At 40.6% G+C, this 16,250-nt stretch overlaps 2 protein-coding genes across 2 annotated transcripts in view; one reads left to right on the plus strand and one right to left on the minus strand.

Moving 5' to 3' along the window:
• Nucleotides 1-4,458: 4,458 nt before the first annotated feature.
• Nucleotides 4,459-9,517, minus strand: ASTE1 (asteroid homolog 1). Its single transcript, XM_030965568.1, has 4 exons — nt 8,190-9,517; nt 6,484-6,694; nt 5,229-5,424; nt 4,459-4,966 (listed from the first exon to the last, which is right to left on the minus strand). Exons 1-4 carry the CDS (start codon nt 9,507-9,509, stop codon nt 4,672-4,674), a joined length of 2,022 nt encoding a protein of 673 aa, XP_030821428.1. The 5' UTR covers nt 9,510-9,517; the 3' UTR covers nt 4,459-4,671.
• NEK11 (NIMA related kinase 11) overlaps nt 9,236-16,250 on the plus strand; it is an 81,744-nt gene continuing 74,729 nt past the window's right edge. Inside the window, exons 1-2 of the mRNA XM_030965581.1 lie at nt 9,236-9,907; nt 13,126-13,299. Coding sequence (XP_030821441.1) covers nt 13,130-13,299 — 170 coding nt within the window. The 5' untranslated portion in view covers nt 9,236-9,907; nt 13,126-13,129. The remainder of the gene's footprint in view (nt 9,908-13,125; nt 13,300-16,250) is intronic.

A 16,250-nucleotide genomic window follows, 5' to 3' on the forward strand; every position in this document is an offset into this window, starting at 1 on the left:
TTTGACAAGTCCTTTGTTTCACTGGCTAATGAGGAACTTCATGTTTCAAGACTGTTTAGAATTTAACTTCCAGCTGTGGAAGTAACAAATGAAATTATGCAACTTTGGTAACATTTTTCCTCAAACATAAATTTACTTTTAAGATTGAATGGTATTGGGGGGGGGGGCGGGGGATTAATTTAAAGAAAGATCTAAGCCCAAGTCCCATTTTCTGCACTTAAAAGATATAACTGTGTAAAATCTTTCTCTTAGATATAAATATTTTAGTTTGTTTTTATTTAAAGCATTGTACTATTCTACTTTTATGGTGGTGGGACTTTGCTACTAATACAAGGAAAAAATATTTCAGAGGCATTCCACTGAGTTTAGAGTCTGTCACAAGAGTGCCATATACTAGCTACTGTATTTATTTACTTTATCCTGCAATGTGTAAGCGGCTCAAGTACCTTGTGCTACAGTTTTTTTGTATCCCAAGTTTGGTTTATTTTTTTGCACAGGATGTGACCGCTGTCGGATCACTGTTTTTCTTTTCTTTTTCTGTGATTGAAAAGCCTATACTGCAATTTGAAGTAAATGTTTGCTTTTCTTATAAATGTGTTGTCTCTTTGTTTTAAAAGAAACTGGCATTTACATGAAGAGAATGAGCTTGTTTTGATACCATTGCAGATAGACTTTGTTTCATGTCTTGTTCCATGTTGACTTTAGCTTATGACTGTGAGATCACTTGAATGATTTATAAGACAGTAATTATGGAAATTATTTGTAGTGTACTGAATTAGAAAATTAATGCAGTAATCCTCACTGGGCAAAAAAACCCATCCCTCTCTCAAAGAAGCTTCATTTTCCTTCTGTCTTCCTTCCTTCTTTCTGTTCATAAAAAAACCCTTTTTCCTGGTAGGGTAACTTTGAATTTTAACCTACAGAATTACATTTGGAGCTAGAAAAGCATTATAATAGATTTGTTTTGACATTGTAAAGTTATTTTTAATATAGTACAATGTCTGAATACTGTAATATTCACTAATTGGAAATAGTGCTTTTCCTCAAAATAGTTCCTTGCATTTCCTGGAAAGATGATGAGATGACACTGATGACAACAGGGCAAGACTGTCACCTAAAGCAGCTTGAAAAAAGGATATCTAAAGATCTCTGCGGAGAGTCAAAGACACAGTGGTATCTCTTACTCTTGTAAACTTGTGCATGTGCATCTCTCCTCACTGTAGCCTGAAAATGTGGCATTGGCTCTGGTCTATGCTGTCACAGTGCTCATCCTGTCATTTGAGGAGGAATTGTCATGACCAGACACTGGGATATTTCTGCACTTGGCATTGTGACTTGCCCCACATGCCATGCTCAAAGGTGCAGTACAAATTTCCTTGTTAATGTTACTGGAATTGTAATTCTTCCTTTTGCCTGTGGGATTCCGAGGAAATTTGCCAGGAAATGTGGCTGCAGACAGGGCATGAATGCAAGTTCAGTCTGCTTTATACATGCAGTTCATCCATGGCTCCTCCTGACCCTCAATATGCCCATAACACCTGGACTACCAGTGTGCTGGAGATGTGATTGTGTAAAGACAAAGATCCTGCAGCACTTGGCCCTCATCTCTTCCTGGGGTTGTTACCACCAAGCTGGGAGGGCCTGAACAACATGACCTCTTACAGAAATGCTGTCATGTCTCTTCAAGCAGAAGTTTCTTTCATACAGCAGTTCTTCCTTTCAGAAGTTGGATAAATTGGACAGTTGTTGAACAATTGCTGTCTTTGGCAAGTGGGGCTGTAGCTGTTCAATATTGTAGTGTGTTCAGTATTTCAATACAATTTCAGTGCACTTTATTAATAAAATTCCTAGTATTCATTCATTAATAAACACAGATAGTAGAAGCTGACAGTGCATGCTGATGAAGAATCTTGAACAAGCTTTGATTTTGTGAAGGGACAGCAGCTGTAGCTTTCACATAATAAGTCTTAATTTGTGATTGATATTCTTCCATGGAATTTGACTGCTTTGTGCTCTACTTTTGGTCTTGGAGTCCCAGAAATCTAGGTAAGTACAGATGAATGCTAGATTGTTGTCTTAGATTGGAAGCGTTATTGCCAAGTCTTTAAACAAATACTATGAAGTGCCCCTTTCCCAGCACAAGTCCCACTTTCTGAATAAGGTATGTTATTCTAGACAAATAAAATTTCAGTCTCTTAAGGACAATTTTGCCTTATAGCAGGGTGGGCTTAGGTGAATGGAGTTCACTTAAATTTGCCAGAAGTTTTGGTGCTGTGTTTTCCAATGGAAGGCAAAATACTAACAAGTAATAAATCTAATTCAATGTCAATGTATATAAAGCATGCCTGGACTGAATTCCATTGCCATTATTTTGGCTTGTCTTGTGATTCATTAGCACTTTACAGCAGGTTTGAGAGGTTTTTTCCCTGAGCAGTTGAATCAATAGTGGGAACTATGCTTAAAAATTAAGAGGCATTTCTTATGGGGTAGAAATAAGCAACAACTGAGGAATTTACCTGCTTCTACTGAAGCATGGAATAAAGAATTTTGGTTTTAATAAGAAAAGGCCCTTTATTTTTAAATTTTCCTACAAAGAAGATGGAAGACCTATAATGAGTCAAAAAGGGAAAACTGTAATTCTTTAAATTCTGCATGGTAACCCTAGAATCAGTAATTATTTTCTTCAGCCTACAGGACTGGGTTTTGCATGAGTGTGTATCATTCAATTAGCAATAAAGAACAGCTGAAGTCTGCATTGAGAACATATTTCCACTACAGTAATTCTTAATTGAGTCAGCTTTCCCAAAGGTATTCTCAAAATGCCATGTGGTCATAGCAATGTTTTTAATCCCAAAGTGGAATATTTGACCTTATTTTAGTCTTCTGAATTATCTAATTGAAAATATGGTTTCTTAGCAACTCTCAAGAATTTTTATGATCTCCAGCAGTTTTCTGATACGGGATTCAGAGTAAATGAAGATCTCTCTTCTCACCAGCACTAAGAAAGTGGAATCAAATATGCCTGCCTTTTTATATTTAAGACTTATTTTCAATGTGACTATTTCTGATGATTAAAAACTCTAGGGAATTACAAGTTTGGTAAAATAAAGCATATGAGATCATAATGGAGAAGAGGATGATTTGGACAATAAAGAATTTCAGTTTTAGTTAGTAAAATCAGTAACTGTAACCCCTTTCAACTTTTAAATAATAGTCATCTGATGGAAATGTGATGCTGTAGGCTGCTGTATGTAGAAACCTATAGAGAAATGGGTTGTGAGGGTCTGGCTTGTGGTTGGGTGTACATGCCATCTGCTGGTAGTTCAGTAAGTAGCAGCTTTTGTACTGGAAAAAAGTTACATCTTGCTAGGACAGGCAGAATCTCAAAACTAGTTTTCTCTTGAATGTAGCATCTCATAGATCTATTATTTTCTCATTGACTATATTTGGGCAGTGTCAACACTCAGCTGTACAATATAGGAGATCTTTCCTCTAAATCCTAAGACACGGTGAGTTAATTCCATGGGAACAGGTAATAGGGGAGCATAAGCAGGACTGAAAACTTGAGCACACAATGCAGGAATCAAGCCTGAATTCTGGTAAGTTATGGGAGAACTTTGGTGATTAGAAGTGGAAGTCATGATTTTCCTAAATGCAAGAAAATATGTGTGGATTCTTGAGAAGAAAAAACAGAAATGTAAGTATGTTTTACATAGGGAAAACCAATTGTTTCATATGAAAAGTATTTATATAAATCAACTAATTATGCTGGAAAGTTTGCTAATGCAAAGCACTGAGAAACAGATGATGTAGGATTTAAAAAAAAATCATAAATTGTTTTTCAGTATTACCATGTTGATAGCAAGGGTTTAAGTAATTAGTATACATAGGGGAAGTCAGAACAGGTCTGGTTTTTATATAACCATTGTAGAAAGAATAAGAGTGACAACAGCTTTAATAGCAGAGGATTGTACACAATTACTGTGACAACTACTGAGAATTAGCAAACCTGTAGAAACTTGCTGCCATGTGACAGCTTTGTGTGTGCATGTAACTCTTTCTTTAACATATCACAGGGGGAAGGGGGAGAAATAAAATTTGAAGTTTCTCCCTGAGTATTGTCAGAGCCTGTATTACTGCAAGCACAACTTACTCAGTTGTCACTGAGTAAAGCTACCTTTCCCTGCAAGTACTCCACCAGTACAGTATTTTTAAACTTGTCAGTTTCTATTTTAATCTCAACTGTTAGACTGTGACCACTGTGTTCCCCAAACACAAACTTTAAAGTTGGATTTTTTGTAAATGAAGTGTTCAGGGAGATGTGGCAGAGCCAACTATAAATGTTCAGAAAAGAATTCCTCTAAAATAGTCCTGCTTTGAAATGCTAAACAACTTACTCTCATTTTCAATTAAACTGATACCCTTAAAGAAAAACAAAACACCACAACTTTAAGACAGCATTTCTTTTATACAAATATAAATTACAAAATGTAAAGTTACAAAATACAAGTTACAAAAAGGTAAATAAAAATCCCCTGAAGCAAGGTTTTTGGTGAAGATTGAATCAGGAATTTGTGTGAAAACAGTTGAGCAAATTCCAATAGAGTCACACATTTTGATGTTACTTCTTTCATCAGCATGGCATTAGAAGTTATTCCAAGAACAGTGCTTTCAGTCATCCACTTCCAGTGCTGCAAACCTGTTAACATTGCATGAATGCTGAGTTTCTGGCACAGCACGTCGGGTGGCTGTTTTTTTCTTACGAGATGCTTTCCTTTTTTTGCAGGACTCTGATCTGGTCTTGGTCATCTTCTGAAAGAAGTCTGGAGAGACCATTGACTCCATGGTATTTAACAAAACCAGATAAAGCTGAGCCATTTTTGGAGATAAGAGAAACAGATTTTCTACTGAAGGTGCTGATTTAAGCTCTTGATACAGTCTGTGCACAAGGGTCCCAGTGTAAAGCCTGCTCAGAAGAAGGAGAGAATCTGCATTTAGACAGGTACAGAAACATGTTGCTTGATGACAAAAACATACAGTATCCAACAGTCAACTCCTATGCTAAGTGTATTTCTCTTTACAAAAAGTGCATTTTCTTTATAACTCCTTTAAAAAAGCGAGTTTTGCTGTAAGTAAACCAAAGGAGTTTGACAGAGAAAATGAAACACGTTAACACATTCATTCCATCAGGGGCTTGTATGGAAAGCAGATCTTTGGAACAACCTTACCTACTTAGGTCTGGTTCGGAGAGAGGAGTACCCAGTAGCCGGTTGAGATACAATCCCATCTGAAGACAGCACTGCCACTGGCAAAAACTGTGTGCAGCATCTAAATCAAAGTTGTTATTTTGCAGTTTCTTTTCCTTCCATTTTAGAAATTCATTACATGCAATGCTGTCATCTTCAGCAGGTAGAACTGCGGGATCTAGGTAATAAATAAAAAATAACTTGGAAATAAATGTTCTGCTGTGAACAGTACAAAAGGTATCTGCAATGTATAGAGTAATGTCTTCTCCCTGGTTCTGCCTGAAAGGAGGGTGTAGCCAGGTGGGGTGGTTTCTTCTCCCAGGTAACAATCGATAGGGCAAGGAGAAATGGCCTTAAGTTGCACCAGGGGAGGTTTAGCTTGGACATTAGGAGGAATTTCTTCCCAGAAAGGGTGATTAGACACTGGAATGGGCTGCTCCAGGAGGTGGTGGAGTCACTGTCCCTGGAAGTGTTTAAGGAAAGACGATGTGGCACTCAGTGCCATGGTCTGGATGACAGGGTGATTCTTGCTCAGTCATGGGTTGGACTCTGTGATCTCAGAGGTCTTTTCCAACCTAATTGATTCTGTGTGAGCAAATCCAAACAAGCTTTCCACCTCACTACGACCCACTTGGAAACCCTGTCAGTCTGGTTTCTACAAACCAGAACCTAAAGAAACTGTGTAACACTGGCATGCATCATCTTTGCCATCAAATGAAGGACTCCTGCAGGAGATGTACATAACCCTAACAGGTATAAACATTACTGAAGCAATTTCTGTCATTATTTAATACTTTCAAATTTGAAATGCATAGGCAGAAAAAGTGAGCCTGGGCAACTCAGCATTTTTAAGTACAAATATTTTGAGAAAAACTCATAAACAAAAAAAATACTGGAATGCTTCAATGGTAGTTTTTTGATGCCTGAGTACGTTAAGCATATTTTTGGTAACTTTTATATCTGAATCAATTTTGATCCTAAAGACAGTACTTATGAAAGCAAATTAATGTTTTACAATGTGTTAAAGTACTGTTTTACCTATATAAAATGTTAAATTGATGGTTAGCACTTTTTCTTTGTGCATATCAATGCATGGAGTGTGACACCTCAGGATATAGTGCAAATCAAGGCTAATTCCTCTAAATTTGGACAACTCCCTATAAGAGTGGAAAAATGAGTTATGGTCTGGATTTCTGTAGTAGCGGAACACCTGAAACTGTATTCTTGGGAGACATACCTGGATCATCAGTTATCCTCTGTAGTTCCCCAAAAACTATCATTAGAAGCAGAGCCTTTAATTGGTTCAGCTTAACTTTTGGTTCTGAACAATGTATCCAGTAACACGTTACAGCAAGAGGGAGTTGTAAATGACTTGGGATAGGTTCTAGGGAACTCATTTTCACTCCCAGAGTCTCCAGCAAAAGCATCTGACGGCATGAAACAGGCATCTGAAAATAAATTTAAAAATTGGAGGTAAGAGACTTGATCTGTTGTGAGCAAGTTCTAAAAGACCAGTAAGTTCCTGGTTAAATTAGTTACCGCTATAGGTTTTTGATAAAAAATTATTTCAGTTTCATAGATACTCTGAACAGGAAATATTTTTTAAAATACTACTTAAGACTTTAAAAATGACACAGTTAAACGCCAGGGAGAAAGATAAAAGTAACTAATAAGTAATTAATTCCTAGCACATGTTCCCTTTTTGCTGAGCCATTTAACTTCCAGAAAGTGGTGTTATAAGCTTTGGCCATAACTTCAAGCATGCAGAATTGCAGCAGGCTGTTCAGCTGCAATCTGAGTGCTTTGTAAACCTTGATTAGGATTGTTTTGCCTACTCTTAGGCAGACACAACCACAACAGAAGAGCAACTGAAGTCAGTTTTGCCTGGAGCACTTTAAATGCTGCACATTTCTTCTTCTAACCTTTTTTTCAATCGAGATTTTCTATATATTCACTAAGGGAAATTTTTGTAGTAGCAAAGCTCAAATTCATTAAACAAACAGCACACACACCAATGTTGAAGTAAGGTATCATTAATGTCTCTTAACACGAAATTTGACTTTTTGAAACTCTTAAGTGTTGCGTATTGTTTAAAAGGTGTGTGCCGATAACTTGTGTAAAGTAACCTGTACTTTGGACCCATAGCCATCTGTAGCATTTAATGGGCGCAACAGTGATAGACTTGGTTCCTTTACAAAGGAGCCACCAGCAAGTGATAAAAACATTCAGCACTGCCCACACACAGAGATGTGTCAACAGTCAATCTGAATGCCAGAATGGATAGAGCCTATGTGCCTTAAATTTCTGTATACAAAACCTCAGTAATGCAACATCGAGAATGGGAGATTACCTCCCATTATGGCAAGAGTTACAGTCTTAATCATTAGAATTTACATAGAAGTCCTACAATGGTGACTGGAACGAACCTAGTACAACTTCAGGTGCTGTTCTGCTCTGTCTGGCAAGCATCAGAGCTATGTTAGCAGGAGCATACTCGGGACAGGTAAAGCTGCTGGGCAGCTGCAACATCCACACTTGGAATAATGACTTCTAGTAAAAAGGCATGGGTCAGGTTTTGTTTCAGAACACTGAAACATTACACAGCTTGATCAAATACTAGTTAGGTTTTGTAGTGTTAAAATCAGACTTCCCTAAACTACGTGAAACTGAATTCCTTCCCAAAAAAAGCAAACATTAGTGTAACAAAATACATAGGATGAAATAAGGGCTTCCAATGGAAAATGCAGGGAGTATTGCATATACACACACGCTACAACTTCTCATATAATTTGTCTTGGTACGCTCGGAGGGGGCAGGAAGGAAAGGAAGTGAAGACAACCTGATGTAGCTTCATATCACAGATACTTCTATGTTACAGTAGTTACTATTTTTGTGTCACTCGTGAAACACTGTTAACTATGGTCTGTTGTGACAACCATTTACCTCCATTAACTTGTCCAAAGGAAAACGATCATCACAAAAATCTGGGGGTAGGCTTGCTGCTTGAACAAATGTTTTTTTAAGTGTCTTTTGGCATCTGTCAAATTCACATACAACGGGCAGCTCGTTGGTCTGCTTACTTGGAGAAGCATCTTCAGTACTGTGAGATACTCTCAGAAGCAGTCCATAGATAACTTGTCGGATGGGCAAAGCCGTGCAATGAGCACTGGGTCTCTGCATGTTCTCCACCTGCACGCGGAGGAAGGTACTTCTAAGTATCAGGACATTGATGACGAACGGGGCCAGCTTAGCTTTCGCCAAAGCATCAAGTACCCACTGTGGCACGTCTGCTTTCCTGGCAGCCTCGCACTCATAGCTCCCATTCTGAAAGAAGTCCTCGAGATTCACGTCGGACGGAACATAGTCCTCCATCGAAGTGCACAGAAGCTCCCGTATTTCTTCCCTCTGGTGTTTCTGGAGGTATTTCAGCACGTTGTCGACGGCCTCGGCGGGCTCCGCAAACTGCGCCAGCCAGTTCAGCAGCCCCTGGAGGCGGAGGTGCTTCCCGCCCCTGCCCGCCGCGCAGCCCCTCGGCAGGCGCACCTTGCTGAAGAACACCTCCAGCGCTTCCAGGCCCACGAAGTCGTTGCCGTGCATGACGGCGAAGAGCGGGAGCAGCGTCTTGCTCAGGCTCCCGAAGTGCCCGCAGAACCGCTCGGCGGAGAAGCAGCGCGCGGGCACGAAGCATCCCTGCGGCGCGGCGGCGGTGGGGATGCACACGCTCTGCCACTGGAAGTGGGACAGCGGGCAGTAGCCGCCCGCCAGGTCGAACACGAAGAAGTCGCTGTCGAGGGAGAGCACGGGGCAGCCCCAGCGGTTGGCCAGCCCGGCGATCTCCCGGTCGGCCTCGGCGAAGCACTGCACGAAGGGCACGCCGAGCCGGCCCAGCGCCTGCACGAAGGCCTCCCGGGTCAGCAGCGGCGCCAGGCAGCCGCCCGCGCCGCGGGACAGCCCGTGGGCCGCCCGCAGCTGCTCGGCGGCGCGGCGCCGCAGCGTGGGCAGCTTCCTGTCCCCGGCGCCGCGCCCGCCGTCCAGCACCACGAAGGGCGCGATGCCGCAGGCCCGCAGGACGCCGAAGAAGTCGCGCACGGCCGCGGCGAAGGCGCCGTAGTCGCCGCCGCGTCGGAAGTCGGCGTCGGGGGCGAAGCAGAGGTGGTGGTAGAGGCTGCTGCCGTCGATGACCAGCTTGGTGTCCCGCACCCGCAGCTCGGTGAAGAACACGCCGCGCTCCTCCACGAAGCCCGTGAGCCCCTGGACGCCCATGGCGCCGGAAGCGATGTCGGCAGTGACACGAGCGGCCCTCCCATCCCGGATCTGCTTCCTCCCGCTCCTCCCGCTCCTCCTGCCCGCCGCCGCTCGGCGTGCGCGCGCCGTCTCCTGGCGACGGGGCCGCGAACGGCGCGGGCCGGGCCGGGAGTGCTGAGGGCTCCGGGAGCGCCGAGGGCCCCGGGAACGCTGAGAGCTCCGGGACCGGCGGCCGCTCCCGCTCTGCCGGCCCCAGGGAACACGGGGCACCCCCAGGCACCGCAGCCCCGCCGGCGGGACGGGCGCTGGAGCGGCGGGAAGCGGCGGGGACGTGGGGCACCGCCGGCTCCCGGGGCATGCCGCCTGTCCCGGAGGGGTGAGGAACGGGGACGCCGCCCTCGCTCCTCGCTATGTGGGTACTACCTTGTGTTTTGAGTCTTACACAGTCTTGAAACAAAGTAATCACATCCCCGAGGTTGTGCTAGGGGATCTCGGCTTCCCGAATGTGCGCTAGGGAGATGCTAAATTGGATAGTCGAGTACATTTGACCCCCTTTTACCACCATCCTCAAACTCCTTTGCTACCAGCGCTAATAATAAAATTTAGTTATCATTTCTCTAGGAACAGTAAAAAACTGAGCTGAGGTGATGTCACTTTAGCCTTGGATAAGTATTTATAAAGGTGTTGCAGAAAAGAAGAATGGAAACAGCGTTAAAAAGTAAATTTTATAATTTTTTTCCATTAAGGAAATTTTTTTTTAAATTTTCAAAACACGTAAAGGAGCAGGCCAGTGACATCATCAGCAGGAAAAAAATCAAGATGGTAAATACTGAAGATATTTAGAGCTAAAGACTTTTGAATTTGTGCTGCAGGGATTGCAGGCTGGCAGATGTTAATGTAACACAATGGTTCTTAAGGAATAAAAAGAAAACTTGATAAAACTGGAAAATGGCCTTGATTGGCAAAGAAGGGATTATCTTGGAGGCAGCAAATGTCAGAGTATCTTAGCTGTTGCTAAAGAAACCTGAAGGTTAATCTTTCTTACAGAAACTAAGAAAGGTCAGGGAAGAAGTTGAGATGGTTTGCACTCAGCATGTGTGTGTGGAGCTATGAAACCCTAACCACCAACTTTCCTTTAGTCTGCAGCACAAAAAGGAAGATTTAAGTCTAGCCAGGGAGGAAAATATTAAAAAATTGTGATCCAGACAATGTAATTGCATTCATTTGGTTGCCATCAGCAGGCTGCCTGGCTCTGGGATGGGACTTGGGAATAGTGGATAGGACAAAGGAAATTCCTTACTGGATAGGATATACTGAGAATTTTTTTTAGGAAAAGAGAGCTGGAGACTTAATTGCTTTGTGTTATCTCTAGTTGTCCTTAACCTCAATGGAGCAATTGATGTTGCTGCTTGGGAAACACCTGCTCAGTGGGAGGTGGATGCTGGTAGGAAAGGAACACAGGGAAGGTTGGGCTAAAGGTTTGAGCGAGGTAGGAGAGGCTGTAGTTCATATACTTCTTGAAGAATCCATCAGTCTTATGGCTGAGTGAATCTTTAGGATCTGTTGGCTCCTAAAAGGCATTTCTTCCAGATGCAGTGCTCAGCAATCCACCTCTTCTGTGCCATTAAAATGCACCTGTGATGCCACAATGGCAATCACTGGCCCCTGCCTCGTAGCACTCTTCAGCAGTAGACACTAAAGCATTTCACAAAGTTACATGATTATTATTACTACTATTATATAGGGAGAGAACTTGAAGCATAGAGAGTGAAAGGTGGGAGGCATTATTAGAAATAAAGCACAGAAGTTAAACTCAGTGAGCTACTTGATCTTAAGCATGGTTTTGTGGTGTAAAGGATTGTCATGCATTCCTAGGCCCAAGTAAGTAGGAAAATTTGAAGGTGAGCTGTGGTGACTTCAGAAAGAAAAGAAGAAGTATAGATTGCTCAGCAGTTTTTCTAAGTGCACTTATTTCTAAAGGGATTTAGAAGGCATGCATAACACAGCAATTATGAGAATATAACAGTACATGAAAATTGCATAAACTTTCTAGAATTGGCAACATAATATTTTATGGAGTTCATCTTTCTGCCCTCCCCTCCTCTACACCTCAACATGATCCATTTGGGCTCCTTCAGACTGATTTGGATTTACAGAGAAATAATTTTTTAGCTGACATTCTTTCCTTAGCATTGGAATTTCAAATTTTTTGTCAGTGTTGCTGAAAGAGAACAAAGAAACAGTATTAGGAGTGCTGTAGTTTAAAAAAACATGCAGGATTTGTATTATTAAGATGTCCTGTGGTAATTAAAGTTTATCTGTGTTTCATAACATGGTGACAGTGCAATGTCAGGCTTTTTGGTACAGTGTGACAGCAGCTCAGCAGATGGGTATGAAAATAGGTTCCTGCTATACACCACACACACACACACAGAGTGAGTTTGTTGTTGCAAGATACAAATCTGTTATCTTAATTTAGGCTCTGCGTTCATTTGGCAGAGAAGCCATTTACTTGTAACCTAAAGTTGTACAGCTTTTAAAATTAGGCAGTTTGTCTTTGCTCTTCTAAAACCACCACCATGACAAGGAAAATCCTCTTCATGTGCTTGCCTTGAAATGATGTGGTGAACAAGGCCAGTGTGGGCCTGCTGCTCTGCAGTGCTGATGGGTGGTAACAATAGCAACACTGATCTTGCAAGACCTTGTTCCAAAGGATCTTCCAGCAAAATGATGCACGTAGCATTATATAAAGAGAAAGTAATGAAAACAATATTGTTTTATGCGCAGTGAAACACCTCCCCTTTTTCATTTGGAATGAGGAAGGCTGAGTAAACAAAGTTACTCTAAACTCGTGTTGAGCTACTGAGAACCATAGAAATGCCGGAGCTTGGCCTTTGCAGTCTTTATGTTTGCAGAATTAGGACCTCAGTTAGACAAGAATTCCCAACCAAAGCTGACTTGTTGGAAAGGTTGGAAAGGGGAGTCATGAAAGGGCACAGTGAAGGAGAAATGAACTTTAGGCAGAGTTGGGTTTTATTGGAAGTCTTGCAGATTTTCTGTGAAACTAATTTGCAGAAGATACTAGTAGTGAGTCATGGTGAGGCTGTGAGGTCAGCACAGGAACAGATGGTGAAATCTGAGGGGTAAATGAAAGCGCAGAGAAAACAGAGATGGGAGAGAACTCAAATGAAGAGTGGAGGTTATGCTTCAATATGTACAAAAATCTTGAAATTAGCATCCTGAAATGCAGATATTTTTGGTGTCAGGTACTGTGGTGGTATAAAGACAGGTGGTGAGGAAGAGTGCCATATCTAGGGGAACTGTGCTACCAGTTCAGTGGATTAATTTAAGGTTCATTTAGAGGAAGACTGACTATGTCACATCTGCATTATCTGGAGTTTGTTTATCAAGTCTACTGCTCGCAGTTTAGCAACTAATGATTCGACTTGCTTGTGTTTGCTGAAAGCTGGATAGTGTAAACACTGCCACAGAATTAAATGAGAAGTTTAATAAGAAATATATATTGATAAATCAATATTTTTCTGTTTCAAGTGATTTCTGTGAACATCCATGGAAGAATAAAAGGATCTGAAAGCTACATCCTTGAGACATTTGTGTAGTTTTTGTTGCACAGAGAAATGCTGAAATTTCAAGAAACTGCTAAGCATGTCACTGTTGCCAGATTTAATTCTGCTTGCTCAGATGCTGTGATTGCAAGAAGATACACTATTCAGAGGAAACTTGGCAATGGAAGCTTTGGAAGTGTGTATTTGGTTAATGACAGAAAAGCAAAACAAGGAGAAAAATTGTAAGTAAACCCTTCACATGCTTTAAATAAAACTGTTTGGAACATATTTCTTGCATTGTAGATATTTTCTTTGTATTTGTGTCTCTTCTCTCAGATTGGTGTTATGTTGCAACCTTAACTGTCTAACTTTGGTGAGGATGTAAGTAGAAGCAGATTTTTTTTTTATAACGCTTAATTGGGTGCTTTCAGGAATTGATTCTGTGTAACTGTAAAGACTCAGATTGTTGGAGGGGTCTCAAAAAAAAAAAAACTGTACAGTATTGATGACCTAATTTTTTATAACTGAGTTGTCTGAATGCAACCTGAGAAGGAAGAGGTACAGAAATTCCAGTAAACACCTTTCTATTTGCTGTATATCTAACTGGTAGAAGATTTGACTTTTTATTTTTTTTAATTGCCAGCAAATCTTGATTTTTTTTTAGCTTGCCTGAATTTGGACAAGTTTCATCAGTTTTATTGATAAACCCTTTGGGATCCTGAAGCCGCAATGACAAAAGAACATTTTCAGAGTGTTGACATTACTGTGTGTGGGTTTGATGTTGGGTTTGTGGCTGGACTTCCTGTTGTGTAGAACTGTTTGTCTACCTTGATACTTACACCAAGTGAAATTTAACTATAAATATTTTTGTTTTATCAAAAATATTTGTAAGGCTCTTTGTCTGAAGTCAGGAACATCTAATCAGGTTGGTCCTCAGCCAGAAATACACAATTCCTTTAAAAAAGGGGGGGGTTTACTGGTCCTTATTGATGGACACATTACTGAGCACTTACATGATTAAAGGGCTTTTTGTGATTCATTTGTACCTCACTTTTGCTACTCATGGCTACACATTATTAGCAATATTGCTTTAATAAGAGTGTAACCAAGACATAATTCTGTCAATTGTTTTCCTTCTACATCAATTTGCAGCTTCTCAGGTCCTTGGATTAGGGTTAGGGTCCTCTAAGCTCTTTCTTAGCTTTTTTCACATAGCTTAGAGTTTTGACTCTCTCATAGCCTTAGCTACACTTTTCTCAAAAAAATGTTCTTAAATGAAATATTACATTTAAACCAATAAACAGTATTTTAAAAATTTTAAAAATTTTATTTTTATGTTAAAAAACGTGGGGTGACAGGAACTACCTGAGCTTCTAGGACACTTCAGAATTCAGCTGTTACTAAACTCATTATTAGAATATTAACAGTATAGTGAAATGTGGGTCTCAGACATTTGCTTCTATAGCACAACCTGCCAAACCTCAAAAACAAGGAACATGCCTTAAGCTTTTAAGTGGTTATTTTTATTTTTGTCTTAAGAATTTTGAGTGACTGCCTTGAACAAACATTCACTGCCTGCAGCATTTCATGCCTATGTTTTGTTAGGGATGAGCCTGAGTGTGTCCTCTGCTATCTTCAGGACAGAGATGGAATATCAAATGACATGTTTTTGGTTTTAGTTTTAATTTTTTTATCAGTTTCTTTTTGTGACTGCAGTACAATAGAAATACACCAGCATTTAACCAGCCCAAGTGCTCTGAGATGTGCAATGTGTGTTTAAGCCTTCCATCACGAGGGGGTGCTCGCCTATCATAGTTCATTCCTTCCTTGCCTCAAGCATGAATCGACAAGGGGATCCCCCCCAAATTTCTGCCTCTTATATGCTAGTGGATGACAAAAATATTGTCCCAGCTGAGTATGAAAACACAGGTTATTTATCATTATATTTATAATGATCTAGAATGTCAGATTTAGAAATGCTGGTTTCTTAAGGTGGTAAAATATGCTAGAAGCTACATTCTCAATACTGCTTTCAGATAATCTCATATGGAACCGTACTGGTTGCTGCTGATGTTATAGATATTGTTGAATGAAAATCTAAGTGGTTAAAAAGAATGATCTTAATGCAGCTGTGAAGGTAGCTGTATTAAGATAGAAATAGATAGAAATAAACCCACAAATAACACAACTGTGATCTCTGCAGAATTAGAATTCTATTTTTATTGTTTCAGAGATGATCTAGAATGTGCTGAGATGAATGTTATGTATGGTGTAAATTCAGCCGCAGATAATTTCCTGAAAACTGCAATAGTCTAAAGCACTCTGAAAAAATATAGGAATAAATCATAGGAATACCAACTCTGAATAAAAGTGACATTGCTACAGGAGCTGTTCAGGGATATCTTTCTTGATTTTCCATTAGTCAATGTCCACAGAATGAGTTAATGCAGAGACTAACAGTGATTGTCATCTGATTTCAAGTATGCTCAGCAAAGCTTCTGCGTGATTCTAGGAACAGTTTTAGGTTGTGCCTTCTATTTTGTTACCTCTCAAGGATCATATCTGTGGTGAGTGAAGTGTTATGCATGGAGTTGCTTCAGCTGGGAAGAAGAGAGAGTTGATTATTTGGGGCATACCTCAAATGAACATATTGATTTCAGCTAAGACTTTCAGGGCTGCTCAGGCCAGCAGTGCCTGCCTTTCTAAGAAGTACATGCCATCTTCATGCTTCTCTCCAGTTCTTTGTATGCATGGGATCAGGATTATTGACTTTCTCAGACCATACCAGATCAGTATGATATGGTTGACTTGTCTAATCTATAAACAATAAGGTTATGAAGTACCACAAGTCTAGTAGCATATATAGATCCCTTACTACAAGTCCCTCTTAAGTGGTCTTGCATTCTGTGACACATTCCTTGCCTGTTGCTTTAACTTCCTATCTGTTTTTGTTTGGTTGGTTGGTTTTTTGTTTTTGGTTTTTTTTTGTGTGTGTGTGTGTGTGTGTGTGTGTTTTTTGGGGGGGTTGGTTGTTTTTGATTTTTTTTTTTTTTGTTGTTTTTTGGTAAATTTTATTTTCTCGTGGAAGAACTTTTGTTCCTGTTGTATAATTCTCATTGAGTATGACAGGGGGTTAAATATCTCAGATAGAAGTCCCTGCAATTCATGTGAAAGCAGCAGAGTAGAGAACAAA

The sequence above is a fragment of the Camarhynchus parvulus genome, chromosome 2, assembly GCF_901933205.1.
Source record: "Camarhynchus parvulus chromosome 2, STF_HiC, whole genome shotgun sequence".
NCBI classification, from domain to species: domain Eukaryota; kingdom Metazoa; phylum Chordata; class Aves; order Passeriformes; family Thraupidae; genus Camarhynchus; species Camarhynchus parvulus.